The sequence below is a fragment of the Colius striatus genome, chromosome Z (assembly GCF_028858725.1).
Source record: "Colius striatus isolate bColStr4 chromosome Z, bColStr4.1.hap1, whole genome shotgun sequence".
Classification (NCBI taxonomy): Eukaryota; Metazoa; Chordata; class Aves; order Coliiformes; family Coliidae; genus Colius; species Colius striatus.
The window spans coordinates 16,850,657-16,877,072 of record NC_084790.1 but is presented as its reverse complement, the minus strand read 5'-3'; the positions used below and the strand labels follow the sequence as shown (position 1 = coordinate 16,877,072).

The 26,416-nt window shown below is 39.7% G+C and overlaps 1 protein-coding gene across 1 annotated transcript in view; it reads left to right on the top strand.

Annotated features, from left to right (window-relative positions):
- Window positions 1-561: 561 nt before the first annotated feature.
- UGCG (UDP-glucose ceramide glucosyltransferase) overlaps window positions 562-26,416 on the top strand; it is a 29,928-nt gene continuing 4,073 nt past the window's right edge. The window contains exons 1-7 of the mRNA XM_062019267.1: window positions 562-866; window positions 19,022-19,163; window positions 22,058-22,160; window positions 22,964-23,065; window positions 23,449-23,561; window positions 25,436-25,614; window positions 26,033-26,119. Coding sequence (XP_061875251.1) covers window positions 769-866; window positions 19,022-19,163; window positions 22,058-22,160; window positions 22,964-23,065; window positions 23,449-23,561; window positions 25,436-25,614; window positions 26,033-26,119 — 824 coding nt within the window. The 5' untranslated portion in view covers window positions 562-768. The remainder of the gene's footprint in view (window positions 867-19,021; window positions 19,164-22,057; window positions 22,161-22,963; window positions 23,066-23,448; window positions 23,562-25,435; window positions 25,615-26,032; window positions 26,120-26,416) is intronic.

The window sequence follows — 26,416 nt, the reverse complement described above, 5'->3', positions numbered from 1 at the left end:
TGCTGAAAATTGCAATTCGAGGTCATCGAGAAAGTTTTCCGAGTCAAACTGTAACCCTCAACAAATTAAAAAATACTAATGGCTACGCAGCCGTATCAGCACATCGATGCTGGACTAGCTCGGCAACAGCCTGCTGCCTCCAGCGCTACTCCTATGGACGAAGGGCATTCGGTATCCTAAGCCACGGCGACAAGGCCTTAGTGGGGCACGAAGCCTCCAACTCAATCGAGGCCACTGCGCGGCCGCCTCTACCCTACCCGCACCCACTCTCAGGAGCAGGCGCTGGACCGGGCAGGGCAGGGCAGGGCAGGGCAGGGCAGGGCAGGGCAGGGCAGGGCAGGGCAGGGCAGCGCCGCGCCCGGCCTCCGGCCCCGCGGGCAGCCGGGTACCGTCCGCAGACTCAGGCATCCCGCAGCGCCACCGCTGGAGCTTGGGAGGCCGTGGTAAAGGCTCCCGCCCCGCCCCGCCGGCGGCCCCGCCTCTCCGGGCCTGTCGCCAACGGGGCGGGCGGTGCCTGCGCCTGACAGAAAGGCGGGGGCGGGGGGCCGGGCGGGCAGGCAGGGAGTGGGCAGGTCGGGCTGGGCTGGCGGCTCCTTAGTGCGTGAGCGGCTAGTGGCGCGGAGGCCGCCGCGTCGGTGCGGGAGCAGCAGTTGGTACATTGAGATCTTGCCCGCCGTTGTCCCGCTCGGCGACAGGCCACCGCACCGCCCGCCTTCTCTTCGCTATCGCTCTGCCGCCGGCTTCTGCTCAGGCCGCCGCGTCCCGGGGATGGCGGTGCTGGCTCTAGCCCTGGAGGGACTCGCCATCTTCGGGCTCATTCTCTTCGTCGTGCTCTGGCTCATGCACTTCATGTCCATCATCTACACGTAAGCGCGGGCCGCGGTATAGGGGAGAGGGGGCCTGGTGCCGGCGTTGTTCCCTCACCCTCCGCCCGCCATCGCGCCAAGCGCGTCCCCGCCGCTGAGGAGGGAGGCAGCGGGCCTCGTCCACGCACCGCCTCCCCCGCCGGCCGGGGGCACTTCTTCCCGCCCCTTCGCTGCGGTGTCAGGCACCGGGAGCCTCCCGCCCCTGCCTCCTGTGGCGGGGCTGGGGGTCACAGCCGCGGGCCGGCCTGAGGCAGCGCCCGCTGTCTACGGCCCCGCGGCCGTGCGGCCGGCCGCACATCTCGGCGGTCGGGGCAGCTGCCGTGAGGGCAGGGCCGGTTTCCCTGCCGTCATCTGTCTTTGGGTGCAACTCATTCCAGTAGGTTTCAGTCTCCTGCTTCCGCACTTTTGCTTTTTCCGAAGTACTTTGCCCGTACATCTGTACGGCAAGGCGTCTCGGCTAATGGTAGGAGACAAGGTGCCCAGCAGTTACAATACATATCCTTTTTCGCTGGGCGCGAGTGTACAGCAGAATAGCTGAAATAGTGTAGTACTCTGTGCTGACTAGACAGAATTTTAGCTATAAGTACATTTTTTCCCCTTTTTTTTTAAAAAAAAGAGAAATAATAGTACTAGCAAAAAGAAGTATATGTGGAAGTCTGTGTCCAGGCTCTTGGGTAACTCCAAGGGGAAAATGCTTTAAGAGTTTGTGAGGAGCGTGTGCATTTTGATGACTGACAAACAAAGCAGCTTCCTGCTTGAGCTTGACAGGGGAATCATCTGTGGGGAAAGGATTAAGAATACACATCTCTTTCTGTACAAGACCATGGTTTTACTCCCTTAAATAAGACGCTGCTGTTGCATCACTACAGAGATTAGAAAATATCTGAATTTCTGTTTGCTTTTCATGTGCTTATCTGTTCTCCTTTATTGCTGTTCCACATGCATTTGATAGGTATCTATGATAAATCCCAGGCCTTGTTGAAGGCAAAGCTCCTCTTGAATTTATGGTGCTAGAGTTTTGCTTCTGCTGCCCTTGGTTATGGGTGCTGTGATCTTTTCTTTTTTTTTTTTTAAATATGAAATAACTTATAACCTTTAATTGTTTTTCTGTACTTTTGACTGTCTTTAGATCTTGTGATTACTTGGTAAATTACCTTCTTTCTTAAAAACTAGCTGTATGGGTTGTCTTGTGCACAAATCCGTGGGCAGGATTTCAGTATTGGGGACTTGCAAGAGTGCTTGATGGGTGAAAAGTCTCTGGACTACCATGGGCACAGCGGATTCTGGACAGCTTTGAAGATGATGAAAACAGCCCACCCCTGTTTACCACAGGGGCACACATGCTAAAACCTCAACCTCTCTGTTGAGCATGTGTGATGCTGCTGCTCATAAATCTTTTGAGAGAATGGCAGCTGTGAGGGGCAGGAGACAGAAATGGATATGTGGGGGAAGGTATGCAAGAGGATAAAGGGAGGAAAAAGGATGAGATATAAACTAAGAGACGTGAGAGAGTAGAGAACAAGAGAAAGGAAACGTCAGGCAGCCTGTACTTCAGGATCTACACCCTCAAAAGGACTACCTCTTGAAGAGGCTGCACACTGGAGCAGGGGAGTGGGCTGCAGGCAAGCCATGCCAGAGCAAGTATACATACCCCTGAAGGGACCATCACCTGTAGGTGTCCCAAGTCGTGTTGGAGACACCCCAAGGGACTACAGCTGTTGGGTGGCCAACCTCTGAGGTGACTGTGGCCCATAACAGACCCATACTGGGGCAGAGACTGCCAAAGAGATAGCAACTTATAGGTAAGTCACTTCAGAGCAGGTACACCTGCTACAGTAGAGCAATAGTTAAGTAGTAATCAACAGTTTAGGAGAATGAGTAAGAATCAAGGTGTGGCAGAAAAACCATTATGCACTCACCTTCACCTCCTGCCTTGCCTTGCTGAAGGGCTTGGGAGGGACTGAGTGTAAGGAGCAGTGAAAACAGGAGTGGTTAAGATAGAAAAGTGGGGAAGAAAGATCTCTGATTGAAGCTTAGCCTGGGGAAGGGGGACAAAAAGTGATTTCCTAAAAGTGTAGTTATCTTTTGGTTTTTCTCAATACATGAATCAGTAATTTTTTTTCATTTAATAGACAAATTAGTAGAAATTTTTTGAGTTGAAACTGTTTTGCCTGTGACAGTAACTGGTGGAGAGTGTGGGTAGCAACTGGTGGCCTGGGGCTGGAGTATTTGCAGTGGTGTGACACTTGGAAGGAGTTGTGCGTTTCATTATGAAGAGTTTGTGTTGCAAGTGTACGTATTATGTATGAAAAATTAATGCAAATAATGTGTTAACAGGTGGAAAAGTTGCCAGCTGCAAAGGGGAGGGGTGAGAGTTAGGGTGGCCATGTCCCAACTTGTGAGACCCCTGGATGCTTCCCATAGAGTTCTTGAGATACCATCTTGGCAGGTCCAGAGCCAAGAGTTGACTGTCTTTGTCAGAGTAGTGGTTTGCTGGTAACAAGTGTATTTAATCAGAGCAAAAAAGGTAGCCCTTTGTTGGAGGTGAGCGGCTGGTAGCATTGAGGAGACCAAGTAGCAATCTGTACTGGGTTAGCAGGCTGTTGTGACAGAGCTGCCCCAGTTACAGTGATCTGATAGATCTGTGGAAGGGACCACTGCTCCCCATAGTGTGACCACACACCTGCCCTTTGCTTGTAGTGAAATTAAAGAAGGGCTGGACATCTGCAGCAGCCGTCCAGCTGCAATGTTCTTGTGGCAGCAGTGGTGTTGGCTGAAGAGAGCACTGCTTTGGTGAGTTCAGAGCCTGTATTGTCCAGGACAGTGGGCACAGCTCTTCCCTAGACCACTAGGGGAAATAAGAGATCTTCACTTAAAGACAGAAACTTCCTCTGATGTTAAGGGAGGATGTAGTACTAGAGTTAGGTGATACTTGTCATATACTGAAAACTACTTACACTGTCCTTGTTACAGGGAGTGAAGAAGAAAGATAAAAGTAATTAGTCTTCCTGTTTTTATGAGCAGTATTGTTTAACATTTGTTTTAAAGTCATTGGAGTAGGGGCTGTTTTGTCCTCTACCTGCACTGTGTCTAGCAATGGTGAACTGATGAGTTGAAAGGGCTGACCTGTGTCACTGGAGCACGACGATAATGTTGAAATGTGACTGGAAAGCTGTTCTGACCTTGGCAGTCCTCCTCTTGAGTATCCTCCCTAGAATTATAGATGTTTGACTTAACTAACACATGTTCTAAGTATTTTGCTAAGTAGATAAATTGAGTTATTCAAGGAAGTAAAATTTTTGTTTTGTAAGTGTTGTCAGCAATTGTCAAGGTTAAGGTCATGCTGGCTTTCTTGCTGTGTTAGTGCTGCAATTGCTTTGAAAGATACAGGTTTTGGATATGTAAGGCACTGTACAAGGTTTCCATTGAGGAAGAAGGCCTGTTTAGGTTCTTGTTGCCTCTTTCCCCTACTGCACTTCTCCACTTTGAATGATTTTAATTTGTAAGTAAGTATTGTAGTGTGAATTGATTTCATGCTTCTTTAAAGTGAACAGGTGGGCCAAAGCCGTGAAATGCGACTACTCACACTGTTATGTCAAAAGACCTGTCTTTATAAACTGTCAAATATATGTGATTATGAATCAGACTTAGTTTTGGTGCTGTCTCGGTGATAGTCAATGAAGTAAATGCAATAAATGTGGACCAAATAGCAGGGCTTTATAGCTAGTAATTAGAGAAAATGGAGTTTGTGTATGTTGCTCTGTGTAGTAAGGCAGTGATATCTGACTGGTTGGACATGCTATCCTTCATACTCAACTCAGGACCTTGACTTAAGACCCTTCCTTATTTGTGTGTAGGTTCTTCAGTTGGAGTTGGGCCATAAACTGACGTGGTAGGAAGAGTTCAGTGTTGGAGATTATCTGGTGCACTGACTCTGAAGCCCTCTGAAGCTTGTGTAGCTGTGCGGACAACTAGAATGAACTTTTAGAACTAAACCCAAATGTAGAACTGTATCTGAAATGGAAGACCATGTGTGTGGTGTGCTAGTAAGGAAAAAGTTTTCTAGTATTGTCTTTCTCAGGAAACTGAGGCATAAAGTGTGATATTTTTAGCAGATTATTAAAATAGTTGTTTAATGATTCTTATTAACTTCCATTCAAAGGACAGACAAGGAGTGGAACAGCAGTCTTGTGAAATCAGGGAAAAAGTGTAAAATAAAACCCCAAACCTCACCAAACTAAACAAAATGAATGTAAAACTGTTTTCCTGGAGTTTATGGCACTTTGTTGTGGCTTAATCCCAGCCAGCAACTGAGCACCATACTGCCACTCACTCCTCCCTTCTCCCAGTGCAGGAAGGAAAACTGGGGTGGGGGAGGGGGAGAGGAAGATAAAATTTGTGGGCTGAGGTAAGTACAGATTAACTAAAATACAATGCAATAGTAATATAGTAATTGCAATTAAGAGTTATAAAAACAGAGAAGCAAAACCCAAGAAAAGACAGGTGATGCCCAGTGCAGTTGCTTACCACTCAATGACTGATACCTGAGCAGCAATCTGCCCCTCCCCACCAACTCCCCCCAGTTTCTGTACTGGGCATGTTGTCCTGAGGTATGGAATAGCCCCGGGACTAGTTCCAGGCAACTGTCCTAGCTCTCCTCCAGGCAATTGTCCTATCTCTGCTCCATCTAAACTTCTTGTGCACCTCCTCACTGGCAGAACATAGGAAACTGGAATATCCTTGATTTTAGGATAAGCACTATGTGGCAACAAGTAAAACATCAGTGGGCAATGCACATTATTCTCACTCTAAATCCAAAACACAGCCCTGTACCATCTACTAGGGAGAAAGTTAACTCTCTCTCAGTTGAAATGAGGACAGTCGACCATAACACACTTTGTAATTCTGAGTTGTTGGATGGCAAGATCTGTGGCATGGGGTTTGATGTTTTATCTATATTTCAAAATAGATGGTTCTAGTTTAATCACAGTAGGAGCTTTCTGAACATGGTATGCCTCTTCTCAAGTAAGGCTGACAAGCAAAGCCCACAGAACCTAGAGAATGTCTTATTTAAGTGTAATCAATCTGATATGTTTCTCTATTAAACCTTCAGAATTTAGTCTAAACAGTAATGAAAGGTTTTGTATTTTTTTTCTGGGTAACTCTCATTTTTTTTTGTTGATAATTATTTCAGCTTGAACCCCAAGAAGCGGTGTGTATTATAAAGTTATTCTGGGATTGAGGAAAGGCAGTTGAATTGCTTTTAAGCTGAAGAAGTAAAATCAGCCTTTGCTGACATACACTCATCATTGCCACAGAGTTCCTGCTGCTTTATTTTCCTAGTCCACAAAAAAGAACTCATGGAGTCATATTCTGGTTTTGAGTCTCTGCTCTTGTCAGTGACAGTTCTAGTTATTACACTTAATGTAAAGGATTTTCTTTAAGGCATCCACAGTCAGCTGATATTGAGGCTGTTCATTGTCTTGGTTCCCAATAAGTAGTAAGGGCAGTTTATGTCATTTAACTGATAACCATATTGGTGGATTTAGCTCTTAAACATATTTGTCTGTAAGTTACAGTAATCAATGACGGAAAGAGATTCTGCATTCACATGGTATTTGGATGTAACAGGGCCCATTGTGCCTTGACTGCTGCATGAAAATTGGAACTTTCAGAAACATGTAAATGTAGAAACATGAATGTAAAAGTAATTAATAGCCTTAGTATAATGCATATGCACACGAGGAAATTTGTTTGCATGGATGCATAAAACTTTCCATAAAAGTTTCCTGAAGTACTTCTGCGATGGTGGTGAGCTTTCTAAACATGGCTTCCAAACCTAAACAAAACCCCCACCCAGCTGACGTTCAACTTCTGGTTTTTTGTGAGTACATTTTAATCTTTCAGTTAATCTATTATAGTAATTGTGACCTTCCATTCTTAAGAAAATAATAGACCTATTTTTCTTGGCCTCATTTTGTTTTCTCATCACCCTGTTTCTCATTTGTCTGTCCCTTGCTGCTCAGTCCATGATTTATGCCCAGGCTTACCTTGTGCTGTTCTGACCCTTCTGCTAGTTTGTCATCTCTGTTTGACATTTTAGCTTGTTCATAGGAGGCTGTCTCTTCCTTTGGGCCGTCTTTTGTTTTCCACCATTAGTGGTGTAAAGTGGTAGAGTAAATGGTGTAGTGGTAGAGTAGCTAAAGTAGCTGTGAAGAGCAGTAGTAGTTACTAATTTTGTCACTGTAGGGTTGCATTTTATTTGGTTTGTGGAAGTGCTTCAGAGGCAGTCTTGTCACAGAGAGGAGCCTGGAGGGAGTGTGGTATTAGTCTTACTTAAAAGGCAGTCTTTAGAGAACTTGATTATTAGTATCAACTATTACCAGGCATAAGTGAACAGACATTTTCATGGACTTTGGAAATAACAAAAATACTTTCTTCTGAGACTAGAGGTACCTTTACCTCTTTTTAATAATCAAACTCAAATAGAAAATTGAGAAGTGTGATTTTACTGAAGCTTCTCTGGGGATTGATGGAAGATGTCTAGCACATGCAGAATTCCATATCTGTTCTTGGCTTTGTCTTTACTCCTTAGTTAAATCATTATTCAACTTGAACACCTTCTGCTAGATTTTTCCCTGCAGGTTATCTATGCCGAGATAAATAGTTTTGTCCAGTTACATAGCTGATGACAAACAATGTAAAATGTTGGTAACTTAAATAGCTGGTTGTGTATGTGGAATGGGGAAGTAGCAGATCTGTATTGGCAATCTCTTTCTGCAAAAAATTTAGTGGGTTAAAAGCAAGCAAAAAAGCTTGTATGTTTGACCACAAACTGGGACACTGGAGAAGCGTGAGAAACCGGACAGTTATCTGAGACTTCTGTTTGATCTTGGGTAATTATTTCACCTTTCTGTTCTTTCTCTCAGTAACCTGTCTCCAATAATCTGAGCATTGAGGACACACCATGTTTTACACACAAACCTTAACGTACTTAACTGCAAGTGTTAGTCATACAACTTGATGGGCTCCTTTTACTCAAAGTAAATGACTTTCATTCACTTGAAAGCATTACAGCAAAGGAAATCTGAATGGCAGCAGTACAAAGATATGAAGTCAAGTACAGTTGCTTGGGAGAACGCACTCTGTGAGACTTTTAATAGCTTAAAGGCAGAGTTGAGAGTAAGTTTTTCATCACAGTGAAGGAAATCAGAGTGCTTCAGGCTGGAAATGCCTGTTGAAGGTTCAGTTCCAAACCCCTGCTCAAAGCTGGACCAAATTTCAGCAGTCTGCTCTAAGCACAGTGCACAGATAGGATAATGATAGCTTGTTGATAGATGGCAACACTGAAAGGATGCCAAGTTTGAGGTGCACAGAATCATTAAGGATCAGTGCTGGGCCACCAGTGTGAGACACAGAGATACTGGAGCAGGTCTGGCTTAAGGCTACGGAGATAAGTGTGACTGCAGCATCAGACATGCAAGGCTGACAGATGGGGCTGCTTAGCCTGGAGAGGGCTCAGATACCTCATCAATACCTGATTTTTGTGGGGATGGAGGAGTGGGGAGAAGACAGGGCAAGACTCTTGTCAACTAGAGATGCCTCTCAACCATGTTCTGTGATTTTTTTTTTTTTTAATTTTTTTTTTTTAGTTTTTAAAGATGACACCCAGGCTGCTGTCTGAACTGTTACAGAGTGATAGACTGAGAAGAAGGTTGTGTGGAGGATGGAAATTGTGTATGTTGCTTATTTTAAACAATTTGAAATGTACGTGACACTGTGTAGTTGCAAGACTTAAATTTAGGTAATCCTTAGGGGCAGACAGATCTGGAGGAAGGAGGAGTTAATTTTTTAATTATTTATACTGAGATTGTGATTAAATGAGTTTCTGCATTACAAGATAGGTAATTAGGGAAAACAAAACAATGCAGAACCAGGAATCTGTGACAACAGTGTGGGAGAAAACACATAGTGTTGCAGGCAGTTAGGGAAGGCCAATTTTTTTAATGGTGGGAGTCAGAAGGATAAGACACAGACTGTAAACTTTGTGGCAGTGGTATCGTAGTACCGATTCCTAACGTGAACGATTGAACGGCATGCAAGGAACCAAAGTCTAGATTAAATCTATACTAGAACATCTTTAAAGGAGGGGAATTGTGTCAGACTGGTTGATATACTTATGTTGAGGACCTGGAAGATTGTGCAATAGATGTGATAAGTGGTCTTTAAAAACAAACGGCACCTGTTTGGGTGGTTTGCCTGGAAGGGGAATATAGACTACCAAGAGATATATAGTATATAAAATGAAAGTGGAATGGGTTGAGTCAATGGAGTTCTTGGAAGGCAAAAAAGTATCCAGTCTTGGATGTCATCTAGCCGAGAAAAAGCTGAGCAGTGGGGTGGGGAAGAATGTAATATTTTTGTCAACTTTTATCAGGATATAAAGATTTCAAAGAAGTTTAAAGAAGCTGAGACTTCACATGAGCCATGTTTCTATAAAGAGGTAACCTTTGGTTAAGCTGAGCAAGTAGAGTGATAGATGAAAATGGGACTTTAATTTGTGAAATTTCTGTTAGAATTGCTCTGTGGCATGCAAAGTATGTAGCTGGTTTTACAGGTTTACTAAAGCTTTCTTCAGTATTTGTGCCCATCACTCCTTGAGAGATGCATAATGCTCAGTGGAAGTGTCAGGGCTAACTGGGATCTTTACATTTTATTTTAACTGAAATGAGGTTCTGTGGTTTTGACATACTTAATACTGTGAAGACTGCGGTTTAAAGTAAATTATTAATTTGTGATAAATGTTTTCTACAGATTAAAACCTTTTTTTTTTTTTTGCTAATTGCAAGGTGAACAGTTTTGTGTTTTCTTAGGTATGTTGCTTTCAGTAATAGTTTATGAGGACCTAGGCTACACTGTTAGCTTCTTGTAAGCAGCCTGGGTGAATTCATACTCCACTCTGCCCCTACCCTCCCCCAGTAGAGCTCATCTCAGCATTGTCAGCAGTACATTCCATGAGGAGGAATCTATAAATTAAGTTAAACATTAATTTTTGCATTGCTTGCAAGCTTTCAGTAAGTGCTGTATAGAAATGACTTCTCAGGTGACTGTTGCATTGCTTTGGTGATGGTACTGTACTACACTTGATTATAAAGCAGAAAGAAATATTTCTCTACTAATATGCACACCTTATTAGACATGGAATACTCAAGCTGCTGAAAATACTATTTAAGTCAATGTATTGAGCTGTTATTGAAGAGAGATCCTAAGCACTTTCTACTGAAATCAACATACATTTTTGTTGCAAGCCTAGCTAAGGTTAGATTCTGTGTTAAAATGAGGTAGAAAACTTTCAGACTCCTCTCCTTCATGAGAACATGTATTTTGAACCATTTAATATTCATAGTAACAGTAGTACCAATTAGAAAGTGGAAAATACTCTCTGATGGGATAGAGGAGAAGGGGTGTAACCAAGATTTTCAGGCTGCAAGAGTCTGTGAGATGTTTTGCCGCTTTTCCCCTTCCCGATGCACTGACAACATAGTATGAGGTAATGCAGTGAGTGATTGAAATGCAATGTCAAAGGTTTCTTCAGTTCTTGATCTTCCTTATAACAGACCAATTCAGACTCTCCAAGGTGTTTCCAGTGAGAGGGCAGTCACATTGTGTGATTGACAATTGTTTAGTCCAGATAAGATTTACAGCTTTTTCATTATCCATACTGAGGGTAGTAGGGCCAGGGACCGTGTTCAGATCTGTGAATTGGTGCTTTAGTAAGGTTTCTGCTGTTTTGTGCTCAGGAGACACTTGAAGCTGAGTTAATAAATTAAAAACTGTCCTGTCATCCACTGAAAACTACGAAAAGAGCATTGGCATGATGTCTGCTTTGATTCATTAATGTATGTTCTGTTTAGTCATTAACACAATTCTGTTACTGGCAGTTAACTGTTTTGGAAGCTTTTAGGAAGAAGAAACTGGAAAATATGTGTCAGGGATTTTTGTCAAAGAGCAGTAAGGAGCAACCTGGGGTGTGTAGTAAGCATGTTGTCTAATGTTTAGCAGATGTCATTTAAGCTTGTGCCTTATGAAATTACTGGAACTGAACTATTTTAATCCTACAGATTTGCAAAATAAAAGTCAGAAAAACAGATGACACTCATGTTCTAAAGCTTTGTCTTTTGAAAGATCCCATGCTTAACATTGAGAGGTTGATCCTGTACTGAAAGCTGTGTGCTGTGGTTGGCCCAGAGTTACTGCCATCCACTGGAGACACTTTCATAAACAAAACACAAATTGTGTTGGATGCAGTTCTCTGAAGTTGCATAATGTGTATTGCACAGCATCTATATCAAAAAGTGTTTCTATTTCTTAGTGATTCTTTATTTGATGCTCATCAGGATAATCCAAATCTGCTCCTGGTCCTACACCTTTCTAAACATTTCTGCTATTCTAATCTGCCTTTAGTGAGCACGTGGCTGTGTGGTGACTCAGATCAGCAAGCTAGCTTTTTCTGTGGGATAGTTCTCTGTTTGATCAGCAGGCTGATCCAATTTATTTTGTGGCCTGACTGCTTTATAGCCACCAGTAGGCTGCGGGTGTGGGAAAGCAGGAACAGGGAATGAATTGCTATTTTGATGGCAGCCTGCAGATAGACTACAAGGAAAACCTGTGTGTTCATTTTATTGCTTAGTGTGATCCAGTAATGACTGTGTTGTAGGCAACTTGCTGTATTTTTGTCAAGCATGTTTCATTTCAACTTGCTGAATTGTAAAATATCTAGGATTCAGACAGTAAAATCTATTACTTCAGGTTTAACTACAATCTATTGTATGGGAGCCTTCGTGTTTCTTTTATTGTGCAGATGTCACAACTGGGAGGAGAGTAGAAGAGGAATTTCTGGATTAAGAAAAAGGAGTGTTTGGTGGTTTTTAGTTCAAGTCTCTAGTGTTTGATCTTTCTTCTTCCTGAAAGATACAGGGTTTTTCCTCCTTAAAACTCCAAAACATGTTTGAAAGGAGTTTAACCTCCCTCCCACCCCAAAAAACCTCTGCCAAGTGATGGGTTGTATCTACTGAAATGCCTTTATGATAACATTTGGAAGATGCTTCCTAAAAAATTTCAGCTGTAAATGAAGATTTGAAATTGAATATGTCAAATAGCACTAGGTAGAATTTCTGCTGTTTGGCATTGTATTATCTACTGATCAAACTACTGTTTCCCAAAACTAGAAGGGCAAATGGATATTTGGTTTTGTGAACATCTAGCTTCAGAAAAATAAGTGATCACACAAGGTTCTTTCTTTCTATCTCAACTCTGTCTCGACCTTTAATTCAACTTTTTGTGTATGTGTAGAGGCTTTTACTCTTGTTACTTTGGAGCATGCTTTAAGCTTGTTTTCTTTTTAAATCATTCCTTTTCCTCTCCAATACTGATTATAATTTCAGTGCATTACATTATAAGGTCCTGTTTTTGTCTGAGGTGTGTGTGTGTAGTACGGAAAAAAACACGTATTATAAGCGACTGAAATGTTTCGTCTGCTTTCTGCACTCAGATGGCATGTGATGAAACACTAACCAATTACAGCATGCTTGTCAACATAAATGTCTAGTATGCAAACAGTAGAATTACTTTTTTTTTTTCAGGATTTTTGCAGGCATACATAAACCTATGACTGTTTCTCTGCTGGCAGGCAGACACAAGAAATCTGTACTGCAATGTGGGCACCAAAGTCATACCCATTTCCTTCTTTAGAACTTGTCTCCTTCCCTCTATCTCTGAGCATTATCAAGGACAAGTGACATTGTTTTTAATTGTAATTGCTGTCATACTAAAAGTGACATTAAGGTTTCTTCTTAAGTCCTTTCCACTTACCCCATGTTGGTATTTCTGCTTCTCCCAGTTGTTGAATCTGACACTTGAGTGGCTGTTAGGTCAGTGGGTGTGTGAATCAGCTTCCTATGTGTCCATATGGCCGTTGAACAGTATGTAAGCAACTGGCAAGAGTGGAGGATGCGGAAGACTGTCTCCTTGCAAACACTCTGATTGGCTTGTGGAATGGGCTGACCTGAGCCAGCAGCTGAGCAAAGGTGTAACTGGCATCAGCACAATATCTTCCTTTTGGACAGGAGAGGTAGAGGGGTGGCATGATGGCCTTGAGTATTACTTTAAGAATCTGCTGTGAACAATGGCAGTGTTTTCTACTTGTGATTAATTCTAATTAGCTGTTTCTGGAAGGCAATAAAGATTCCCCTTAGGTCTCCTTTTGTTAATAGATTTATAGAAACATTTTTTATTGTCTTTATAGCAGTAGCCAGATCAAGTTCTACTTGGGCTTTTACCCCTATAATTTTCTTCCTATATAACCTCATGACATCCTTGTGTTCCTCCTGAGTTGTCTGCTTCTTCTTCCCAAGGTCATAAACTTTCCTTTTTTTTTTTTTTTCCTTGAGTTCCAGCCAAAGCTCTCTGTTCAACCAGGCTGCTCTTCCCAGCCAGCTTATCTTTTGGCACTTGAGGTTGGCCCCTTCCTCTACCTTTAAGACTTCCTTCTTGAAGAATATCTGTCCTTCCTCGACTTCTTTGCCCTTCAAGACTGCCTTCTAAGTGACTCTGTCAACCAGGTTCCTAAAGAGGCCAAAGTCTGCCCTACAGAAGTCCAGGGTGGCAGTTCTGCCAACCCCACTTCTTACTTTGCCAAGAATCAGACTCTTACCATTTCATGATTGCTGTGCCCAAGACACCTTCCAACTATCTTATCACCCACAAGTCATTATCTGTTCATGAACAGACCCAGTAGGGCCTTCCCTAATTGTCTGCCTCACCAGCTGTGTCAGGAAGTTCTTCCACACAATCCAGGAACCTCCTGTACTGTCTCCTTGCTGCTCTATTTCCAGCAGATATCTGGTAAGCTGAAGTCACCCATTGAGTGCAAGGGCTAGTGATTGTGAGACTTCTCTCAGCTGCTTATAGAATATTTTGTCTACCTCTTCATCCTGATTGAGTAGTCTATAACAGATTCCAGCTGTGATATCTGCCTTTTTGGCCTTTCCTCTGATTCTTACCAATAAATGCTCAACTCTATTGTTACCACCATTAACCTCTAGACAGTCAAAACCATGCCTGACATAAAGGGCTATCCCACCACCTCTCGTTCTTTGCTTATGCTTTCTGAAGTGCACTCCAGTTGCGTGACTCATCCCACCATGTTTACATGCTTCCAATTTTATCGTAGTTTTCCAGCTGCACAGTGGTTTCTAGCTCTTCCCGTTTGTTGCCCGTGCTGTGTGCATTGGTACAGATAAACTTTAGTTGGGCTGTTGATCCCATCACCTGTTTGGGGGTAGAAGGTCTAATTCCTACATGGCCATTCTCATAGACATCTGAGATTTCTAGTACATCAATAACTTTTTGTCTTTCAATGTCTCTCATTTCCTGCCACTGGAAGGATAGAGGAGAATACCCCTTGTCCTCTTGATCCCTTAACCACTTGTCTCAAAGCCATTGTTATGCATATATTATTTTTATATACAAAAGTATTATCTATATAAAAAGTCTTGGTTACTTAGTTGTAAAATGGTCAGATGAGTGTATAGAGTTACAGCTCTGAGATACTGAAACTTATTTGGTAGCTATCTATGCCACCTGATATAGAATTGTCTTTGTATTGTTACATTAATATGCTAGGATTTTAAATGGGCTAATATTAGTCTTTGCAAAGCAAGGGTGTTATTAATCCTTTCATGAATTTAGAGGTTGTCTGTAATACTTTTTAAACTTTTTCCAGTCTTTCTTTCAGTTGTGTTTAGTGTACTGGTGGATGTGGTGTATCTGTAGCAAATTAAACTTTTTCTTCATGGATAAAGGTACCTGCTTTTGGAAGTGTTTTAACACAAGATATATATAAAAAATAAGGAAGATATCGAAAGCTCATCTTTTTTTTTTTTCTTTCTGTTGCTAAAAAAAGCAGGATCATGCTACATTTTATTTCTCCTGTTGAAGCTGATACCTCTCTGTTACTTCATAGCAGGTCAACACTCCACAAACACTTGTTTGAGATTATTCATCTCACTAATACGCAAAGGAACTGGGGAAGGGGTGAGTATGTAAATTCAGAAGTAGAAGCAGGAAAATAGCCTTTTTCAGAAGTAATAATCTGCTAGTTTACCTCTCGCCTGTGGAACCATAGCCTTCAAGGGAGGTCTTCAGTGCTTCCTGCATCTTGTTGATGCCATCTGGCAGTATTTAGGTATCTGTTACAGCTTTCCAACCAAGAATTACTTACCTTCCTCTAATAGGATAATTAAGTAAAGTAGCAGCTGAAGGAGGGTTGAAATGAGTAAAAAGTGTTTAGATTTTTTTCAGCTGCATTTAAAAAGCGTATGTTACAATCTCAGCTGACAGACACATCACATCATACCATCTCAGTCTTGCCTACTGTAGCAGACATTTTAGTTTTGCTAGGTCTTAATGAGGTGGGTAGAGGATGTATAGACTTGGCCTTTAAAAACAAAAGTTTTGTTGCTTAATTTGAGTCATTATCAAGAATTCATCACTACACTGGACAGTATACCAAATAACCTGAATTTTGCCTATGGAAATACCTTTTATTCCTCTGTCAAGAGAAATTCTAGATTATAGTTGCTTCTGTGGATTAATTATTATCATGTTAAGGAGCTAAGTTTGAGAAAAACTTGCAGATGCCTCTTACCTGATTTAAGTTGGCTGAACTATGACTCCAGAGACCATTAGACATACTGCTGCTGCTTTCTTTCCCCATCTAAATATATACCAGTACCAGACTGCTTGGAAAGAATTTCGTTGTTTCACTACCTAGGGATTTCAGACAGAGCCATTTGACTTATATAGGTGCACAAGTTCTTGTAGATATTTGTCATTCATGCACAGGATCTGAAAGTGCTTTTAAATAGTACTCTGCCAGCATCTGCTTCAGAGCTCAAAGTTATGTACTGCTTAGTATAGTGTTGTTATGCAGCTTACTGCATTAGGCAGAGCAAGTACATAGTATAGTTGTAGATTTTTACTGTTTTGGATTCATTTCAACACAAAATAATACATAATATTCTATATGTGATGCAAACTTTGTGAAGGGATTGCTTCCCTTTATTACTTTGTACTGTGCATGAGGTATATGCTCTGTGATCATGAAGACCCACCACTGATCACATCTGTCAGAACTGAACCAGTGTAAGCAGAAGTTAGTGCTCAAGAATGCTTTCTGTTTCATCATACCTTTGATTTAGGGACTTTGGAATGTGTTCTGCAACACAACTTCACTTTGAACATACTTGTATCAACAATATTAATGTTATTTAAGTTCAGTCTATTATTTTTACGAAGATGTTAAATATTTACTTCAATTTGAATATTGCAACTTGTTTTATAATGATTGGTCTATTTCTCTGGTGATAGTAAGTTTTGTAAGATTGTAACTTCTAAATTTTACTTCAGAGTATGCCACTTCACAAATAGTCCTCTCAGTGCAAAATGGTCTAGTTTACTGTTAAACTCTACAGGGCAAGAGTCAAACTAACAGAGTATTGCAATTACTAGCATGGAAATTGCTTTACCTTAGCATCCACAGTGCTTTCAGGATAGCAGGCTAGCCCTTTTGTGCAGCATTGTGAATAGGATAAGAACTGGGGTCTTATTTTTAAGGTAGCATGTTAGAGATAGTCTTGCCACACTCTGTCAAAAGTTTCAGTGTTTCATAGCTGAATAGATGCTCATAATGCCACATTCTCATTTGCATGTTTTGTGGAGTTTCTTCCTGGTACACTATGTGTTGGCTCTTCCTCATGTAATTAAATCCTCAGCGTAACACTACATGTCAGCAGGATCTGTAATGTGGTGCCTTGCAAGATTCTGCAGTTCTGTCACTTGCTGTTTATTCTTTATCACAGTCCTGGACCATCTGTCTTCATCCTTACTCTCCTTACCTCTTTGTGTTTACTCTACCCCTTCCTTCTCTTATTTCCTGTTCCACAAGGCTTTTGCCCTCCTACAAAGCTCTGTGCACTTCTACAGTCTGTTTTTAAATGGAGGACTTTTTTGTTTTTCCTTGCATTATCTACCTATTGTTCCTCCTGGTCAAAGTACATCCTGGTCAAAGTATGTTCTTGAGACTCTCCCTTCTTATTGTCACTGAAGTTCTTGTTTGCTGTTCTGTTTGAGACTTGTTAAGGAAGTCTTTGTCAGTGGTAGCAATCTGAGCTCCTGTGTTTCTTTCTTTGACCTGACTATCCCTTGGCTGTTAATTCCTCAGCAAGACATTTCAGTTTACCTCTGAGGTGGCCAGGCTTTGACTCAATAACAGTACAAAGACATCTGCTTTGTCCTTTTGTCTTTTTATTGACCCCATTGTTTATTCTGCAACAGCATTAGGCCTCAGGTGTTTAGCAGCAAAAAAAGCACTTTTCAGACTGTGCTGGGCAGGGCCTGATGTAACAAATGTGATGGACCTGTCACATTTGGGGGGGGGCCGTGGAACTCTTAGGAGAACTACTGGGATCTCTTCTGTTTGTGGAGTGTTGTGGTTTATCTCCAGATAGAAACTAAGCACCATACAGCTGCTCACTCACACCCTTCCTTAATGGGATGGGGAGGAGTACTGGAGGGGGTAAAAAGTAAAAACTCTTGGATTAAGGTAAGACTAGTTTAATAACTGAAGTAAAATATAATAATAATGAAAAGTAATATATGATTAAAAAAAGAGAGATCAAACCCAGGAAAAACAAGTGCTGCCCAGTGCATTTGCTCAGCACCTGCGGTGCCCAGAGCTGTGACACTCAAATCCCAGCAAATTCTATACTGGGCATGACATCCTGTGGTGTGGAATAGCCCTTGGGCTAGTTTGGGTCAACTGTCCTGCTGTGCTCCCTCCCAGCTTCTTGTGTACTTCCTCTCTGGCAGAGCATGGGAAAGTGAAAAATCCTTCCCTGGTACAATGTAGCAACAATGTGTGTTACCAACATCATTCTCACATGAAATCCAAACACAGCCCTGTACCAGCTACTTGGTGTAAATTAATTCTGTCCTAGCTGAAACCAGGACACTAAGCTTCTTGTTTTTCATTAATTTATTAATTTAACATATTCAGGCATGTTTTCCCAGAGCATTCTTCAAGGAGATTAGCCTTTTTTTTTTTTTCTATTTAATCAGAAAGAAAGATCCTATGAAGCCTCCCTTTTCCCTTTTTTTGAGATGACATCTTGTAAATTTTACTGTGAGAGTTTGTTTTTTTTTTTAGTTTAAAATTGATATGATTAGGTACATATTGCAATAAAATATTCTTTCAATCTGATTACTGTGTGTGTTAGAGAACTACAATGTGGAGTATATACACCAATTTAAGTTTCAGCAAACACTTTCTCCAGTCACTTAAATTGCATTTACTTGATGCAGATTTGATTGTGTACTGGACCATCAAGCTTTCAGAACTCAATTTTGCACTCATTCACCCAGGAATGTAGGATTAAACATTCATGTTAGTGAGTTGTGACATGAACTTCAATTTACTTTATGTATTCATTGGTGATATACTCGTGACTGTTGGGAATTTTATTCTTCTGACTCAGCCTGATGTCCAGTTTCTAGAACTTTTATACTGCAGTCGTGTGATCCTTATCCTTTCTTGAAAGTGTTTTAACAAATTGAGTAGGAACAGTTGTTTCCCCTGTACTTTCACATTGCTCGAAGTTTTGCATAACCTACTACAGGAAGAAGCTCCTGACCCCTTTCTTTGTCTCCCCTGTTTATAGTAAATTGTGTTATCAAATTATCCTGTTGTAATACTAAGAGTATGAATGCTATGGAGGATGGCAGAAAAATCTTGTATTCTGAATGAGATACTCTTATTCAAACTGCATAGTGCAAAATGCATTAATCTGAAATGTCTAATAAAGTTGAGTAAAGATGAATTTAACCTCTGTACAATGCTAAGGGTGTTTTGAGCTGTTACCTGACACATCAACTGTCAACTATAAAAGTAACTTTTTTTCTAAAATGAACACTATTTTTTCCCAACAACTTTAATTCCCAAGATTCTCTCTTTTTTTTTTTAAGTTCTGACTGTATTTTTAATGGAATTCTCTAGCATATTTTCTTTATGTGAAGATATATGTTATTTCTCTTTACAGACGCCTCCACCTCAATAAAAAAGCCACAGACAAACAGCCGTATAGCAAGCTTCCCGGTGTTTCACTTCTAAAGCCATTAAAAGGTGTGGATCCTAACCTGATCAACAACTTGGAAACCTTCTTTGAACTGGATTATCCAAAAGTATGTATACCATTTGGTGTGTCTCTTTTTCTCTCTTAGGCCTCCAAAAGTCATATCAGGAACTAAGACTAGAACTATGCAACTTGATTATGTCTTGGTTTCTTCTTCTTTCCACTGCGCAAGTGCATAGTTACACATTGTACGTGTTGCAGACAAAACCTACTCCTTTTTAAAAAGCTATCTCTAAAGGAACATGTCCAAAGCTTAGAGATGAAACAGAATTGTAGAATCATAGAAATTGGCTCATTATTCTTGTGGTGTTTAAAGCAGCATGAAACCCTTCAGTCTATGAAAGATAATTTGAGAGTACAGACACTCTCCTCAGTTAACTGCTTTGCAACAGATCTTCTAAAAGAGAATGCTTAACTGATAGCTAGAGACTTTCTGGTGGTTCTTACTGGTGGCTTATTTAATAGGGAATTGCTTGATGATAAGGTGGTGTACCTCACCAGTTGTTGCTACATAGGACAGTCTCCAAGCCTTATTGGTGTTGGGGAAACAAATAGTTAATAAAAGCTTACCTTTGCTGTTGAGCACAGTTTGACTTTGTAGTATAAGTGATAAGTGCGTCAGATGCTGCCCTTGCTCTAAGGAGCTTACAACTTAAAGGGCAAATCTGCAAATGTTGCTGCATCTTTCACTATTTGGTGTATACTCTTGAGGGTAGAGAAAGGACTACACTTTCTACTAAGTATCTCTGTATTTTAAAAATTGTAGTTTACTTTTAATAAGAAAACCTTGTCTCAATTCTTCTGCTTCTGACACAGCTGTTTCAGTTATGAAAAGGTATATGTGAACTGTACAGCAAGTTCCCTGTGTGTATTCTGACTGAGAGCCCTAACCTTACTCATAAGTAGGTAGGCTAAGACAAACAAAAAGCTCCCCACCATTTGGTGCTTAATAAAAGCTGGATAGTTCTTTCTGTAATGAAGCTTGAGACCTTTTGAAAATCTTCAGGCATCAATACTTGAATCCTTTTGACAACAAAAGCACAATAAAGATTGTGTGGCCAAGGTAAGTTTCAAGCATACTTGAGGCATTCAATATTGCAAACATTGCAAAAAAGCTGCAACCATATCTTAAGCTCATTTTATGACTGTAATAAGCATCCAAACATGATGGAGCTTGAAACACTTGACTACAGAAAATTCAGAAGAAGTTATGATGATCTTGCTTTGACACAATCTTGACTGTTCTGATAAATTATACATATGGGTGGGAATCTTATTTACTGCATATTAAGGCCATTTACTATTAGTTTTTCTGTTTTCAAATATTGGAAGGACAAAGGTTTTTTTATTTCTTGGAGACTGGATGCAGAAGTGTCATTGCAACCGTAGATTGAAGACTAGTTATTTAATTACTAGCAAAAACAGTTGTTCATGTACATATTTAACTGGATGAGCAGTAAGAACTAATTTCTTCAGCTGTAATGTCTGTGGTGTTCATGTTGTCAGGGCTGATGGAAGGACCTGTCCCATTTAATGAAACAGGTTTTTTATCCTTTAAATTCAATTTTCTATGCTGGTAACATGATAGGAATCAAATATTGCTTGCTCTTTAGGCAAATTAGCTTTGAGTTTGTATTCTGACAGGTTGAGATGTGTCAGTTTGTAGAGCCAGACCAAGTCTTACCACCTCCCATTTAGTGGTTAATGTTTTTAAGTTTCCACAATGTTCTTAATACAGTTCGAGATGTTGAGGGGTTTTGTGTTTAATGATACCATTTTTCCCTGAAATAATTTAAGTTAGTATCTTCTGTGGTATCAAATATTTCTTGCTAAACAAGAACATCAGAGATTTGTCATTGAGCCCACATGAAGCTTTCCAAGTTCAGATTACTTTTTTTGCTTAAGTAATTTTCAAAAACTATGTTCTGTGAGGTGATAGAATAGTACAAGGAAGGATTAAAATGCTTTTGATCACTAGTTTTGACTACAGTTTACAACTGCTATATCAAATGAGGTCCAAGAAAATTGGTTTTAATGAGATTGAAATTTGAAATCTTGGACTGTAAAATTCCTTCTAGCTCTTTTGATCAGAAATTTGCATCTTCTGAGTGTTGTTACTTGGATTGGAGCTCTAATAACTTGCTGTAATTTTAACAGGGAGAGAGGAAGGCTACGTCAAGTAAGCAAAAATTTCAAGAAATTTGCTGTTAATGCAGAAACACAAATATATCCATCAAAGCTTACAAAGCAGTCTCAAAGCATTGAGTGCTTTTTTAAAAGACTGTTTCCTATTCCAGTATCTGTAGCTTATGTGTAGCCAGCCTGTAGCTTAATTGCTGCAACAGCTACAGCTTTCTCTTGCTTCCTGTTGACTTTTTTAAATCATTAATCTATTAAAGAAGATGCACGAATGTGTTCCTGAGCTTAGCTTTATTATACAATCAAGCATATGTATCCAAGGCTCTGGTTGTCTTCCAATTCTTTTCTTCATATGCATCTACAAGGTGAAGGAGAATGTTCTCAGGTTTGTAGTCAAGTGTATGGTAATGTCATTCATTTATTGTTTTGTGTATTGTAGCCTCATTGAATATTCAACCTTATATTAATATATGAACAAAAATTGAAGTGGAAAAAAATATTTTACCTTGTATACCAGCATGTTTTGCTTCATGCCTTGTAGGAACTCTCTCGATAAAAGACAGACCTGTATATATTCCTCTATATAGCAGTTTACTGGGGTACAGGCTTGGTTCTTTTTCACAAGTACTTAGCTATACTTTATAAAAAAAAAAGTCTTATTTAGCTGTAAAACAACCCCTTTGGTTTTATTTTTAATCCTGTAACAGTGCTCTTAATTTTTCAAATTTGATATACTGTTAAGCTTTATTCTCCAAATCACATCGATATTAAGTGTGCATGTTTTTACACTTTCGTTTTTACTAGTATGAAGTACTACTCTGTGTACAAGATCATGATGATCCAGCTATTGATGTGTGCAAAAAGCTCCTTGGGAAATACCCAAATGTTGATGCTAGACTGTTCATAGGTAAGAGGTACAACTCAAACACAGGACTTGTCAAATGTTTTTAGGTCTTCATATACAGTGTTCTGAAATAAATAATACTCATGTTCATCCCACGCTGCATCTGTTGCTTAATCATCATTTTGAGGTAAAGAAGTAAGCTTGTAGTCACAACCTATTACATCAGTCTGAAAAAACTCCAGAAGGATGATTTATGCAGCTTCTACAGCTTTTCCCTTCTAAAGTTGAAGCAGCAATTTAAATTGTCTTTGCACTTAACTAAATGTGGATGAAGTGACTTGTGGCTATATTGGAGCTGTGGTACTGCCGCAATCCTTTTTCATCAGCTTATACTGTAGGTCTCTTTCTTTACATTTGAATTAGAGGAGGCAAGGTATATTAGGGCTAAGTACTAAGACTTTTCTTTCATTTCTGTGACATAAAACTAACTGGCCCGTGTCTATCAGTTGGAATCAAAAGAGTATGTCTCACTTTCTTTCTAGTGCTCCTTTTTTCATTCTGCTAGGATTACTGTAGAGTATAATGGTCATAATCAGTCTTAAGAAGGTAGTAGTAAACTTTGTAGTTGTACTGCCACTTCTAATTACATCAGCCTTGTTACACAGCCATTTTTATGAGTATTTGAATACCTTTCTTCTTAATTCTCTGCATAATTGTAGTAAGTTCTAAGGAGTACTTTAAGACTTTAAGAATGGATGGGTAAACATTTACTGTTCTTCAGTTAGTGTATCTAATGATTTTGGATATAGTTTGAATTCTAAAAAAACCTGCAAACATTATTTTTGTATGATGTTGGTAATCTTTAGGTGGCAAGAAAGTTGGCATTAATCCTAAGATTAACAACTTAATGCCTGGCTATGAAGTTGCCAAATACGAACTCATATGGATTTGCGATAGTGGAATCAGAGGTAAGCATGTTCTCTAATGTGCTGACTGTTGTACTGCCCTTATTGTCTCTAGAGAGGCAGTTATTGGAAATTATTTTTACTGAGAATACAAGTAGAAATGGAAGTTAAATTACGGGAAAAATATTTTTGTGATATGAAAGTATTTAATCTCTAATTGAAGGTGAAAATCCTATTTGAAAAAAACAATGGAAACAATTTGAACAATATCATTGATTGTAGTAATGTTTATCAGTATTTTTCCTGAAGCTGAGTTCCACCAAAATACTGTGCATCAAATTATATGTGCTCTTGATATTGGTGAGAGAATAAGAATTACTGTCTCTATACAATATTTTACTAATGATAGAATTTCTCACGGAACTCTTTTTTCATTTGCCATGTAGTAACACCAGACACACTGACAGATATGGCCAATCAAATGACTGAAAAAGTAGGCTTGGTCCACGGGCTTCCCTATGTTGCAGACAGACAGGGTTTTGCTGCTACCCTTGAGCAGGTGAGTGCAATGTTGTTAGGTTTTTGTTTAAGATTTTGTGGTTTTTTGCAACACTTTTTTTTTTTTTTTTTTTTTTTTGTCTGCAGTCATGTCTAAGTTATCTAAGGATAACTTCTAAATGCTCCAAGATTCCACTATGGTGCTCTGAACTTAGCTTCAGTATTTAAGTTTACAGTACAAACAAAGATTACAGGATGAAAATGATGGATTTTATTAAATGTATTAAAACAGAAGAACTCTTTCTAGTGCTTAGTCAGTAGGCCATTAATTCTATTTTGATGTCTGAAAAAGAACATAGAAATGGCCATAAGTCAGAATAAATTCCAGCTTGCACAATACCTTATTTCTAGCAGATGCTAAAAGCAAAGCCGTTAAAGAAAGTAGAACACAAGAAAGGTTTATATCCTGTATTCCTGTAGTACTGTCGCAACTTTATGCAATTTTCAACTTAGAGACTTCTTGAGCAGAAAGTAGACTTGTATATTTACTGATCCTCAATATATTAGTATCTTAGTAGGGGTAGGTTTTATACATGAACTTTTCCATCGTTTCTTTGAGCCCATATAGATTTTAAACACCTATAACCGTCTTTACCAGGAAGTTCCAAAGACCTGCTATCAGTTACAGGAACCACTGCCTTGTTCACTCTGACCCTTCTGTAGTGCTATTTCATGTCTCCTAATATGTGTATTGGATGAGAAAGTAAACAGTTTATTCCTATCCACCATCTCCATATTACTCGTTCTGTCCTATTGTTGTCTGCCTTCTTTCTCAGTAAGTTCTCCTTTGTAGAATGAAGTTGAGTTTTCTTGTTTGTTCCTTGTGTCACAAAGCATGTAATTTAATCAAGTAGCTTTTAGTCTAAGATAAACTTGTATGAGGCATTTTGGCCCAGAGGCTAGCTAATGTGTGTCAGAGGCAGAAATGTGAAAGGTGAAGGTGCAGTGAAATTCAGTACTCCTTCATTGCAGGAAGAGAGGGCAGTTTGTGTGAATTTTTGTTGTTGTGGATTGTAATTGCAATAAGTATTTTCTCAAAAGCAAGTTAATTTTTATTGCATCTGAATTTCTTGTAAGAGAAGAGCAATGAGCACAAATCTCTTGCTACTTCAGCATGTAGCAGTATTAAGAATTACAACTCATGCCTTCTGTATTCCTGGAAGAGCTCTTGCTTCCAAATTCAGTATGCTGCAATTATCAGCACACCTTTTGTTTGAATGCGTTACTGGTAAGACCAGTGTGAAGCCTAATTATAGAAAGAACAGTAGTTGGGAGGTGCTAGCCCTTCATCCCCACTGTGTCTTTATAGGATGCTCCTAGTTTTTAGTTATTAAATCTTCTGAAAAGATTTACTCACAACTTGATTTTTTTGCTATTTCTGTTTGCAAGTATATTAAAAAAGACGTCCCCCTGCTTCTTTACAGTCATATAGTAAATTCTAAAGAATATGTTGGCAGTAATGCAATTGATCTTCACAAGAGGAAGGAGACAGCATGTCTGGTAGCTATTGCCAAATAATATATTAATCCTAGTAATTAATAAGCTACTTAATGGATTATTAATATGTATTCACTGGGAACAACCTCAATAAATCAGAAATGAACTACCAAATGAAATAAGGTAGTTTAATATGTGTATTTAAAACCCACTTATGTATTTGCAAAAACACAGTCAATATCACTACTAGATGACTCAGATTTGGTGGTGGACTAGGTTTCTTAGACTGGTGGTAAAGATCTTTCCAGATACGCTATCATAATTGTTCATGTCTAGAACTTTTTTCCACCAAAAAACATTTGGAGGGAAAAGCCATCAGTGAGTTGTACTTGCATAAATACATACAGAATTGTAAAAGCCTTATCTTGTTTTTTGCAGGTTTATTTTGGAACTTCTCATCCAAGGTCATACATTTCAGCCAACTTGACTGGCTTTAAGTGTGTAACAGGAATGTCATGCTTGATGAGGAAGGATGTCTTGGACCAAGCTGGAGGACTGATAGCTTTTGCACAGTATATTGCTGAAGATTACTTTATGGCCAAAGCTATAGCTGACCGGTAAGATATCTCTGAATTAGGCTTATTGCCTTGAGTGCAGTTTAATCTGTTTTCTAAAAAGCATGGAACATACTCTCAATTATAGGTGTCCAGGTCAGCTTCACATGTGTTCAGCAAACATGCTTATGATGTGCTTCTACCTATCAACACAGTTCTTTAGAAATAATTAAGCCACATCATAGTCACTTCCTTGAGGAAAAAGTTTGAGAACTTGTAATACGTATTATTCAGGTGGTACTTTCTTTCGACGAGGAGACTTGGTAAGATACATGTACATTTTTTGCTTATACTCAGTGTAGTAATATAGCACATATGCCAAAATAATTTTTCAAGCTTAATAAAGTTCTGGTGGGTTTGTTCTCAATTTTTTTGACGTCTTGTATTTGCATGTTTTTATAATACTAAACTTATTTTTCAGGGGTTGGAAATTTGCAATGGCCACACAAGTCGCAATGCAAAACTCTGGTTCATATTCTATATCTCAGTTTCAGTCCAGAATGATCAGGTAAAATTAGTATTATTCTTTACTTCCTCTCCCACCCACCCTGTCACTTGCTTCTGATGTGGAAAAGCTAATGAGGGAATATATTTTCCAAGCTAGATTGATCTCATGTCTAGAATGCTAAAGTCCCAATAAATAGATTGATGCATGCTTTTTGTAGCACTGGGAGAGAAGTATTGACTTTGCACTTAATATGAGTATTAAAAAACCCCAAACTATAAACCTCACTTTAATGCCTTGTAAATGCTAGGTGCAGTATCTTTGAGAGTTTCTGCAATGTTTTATTTGAAAGTGTAAATT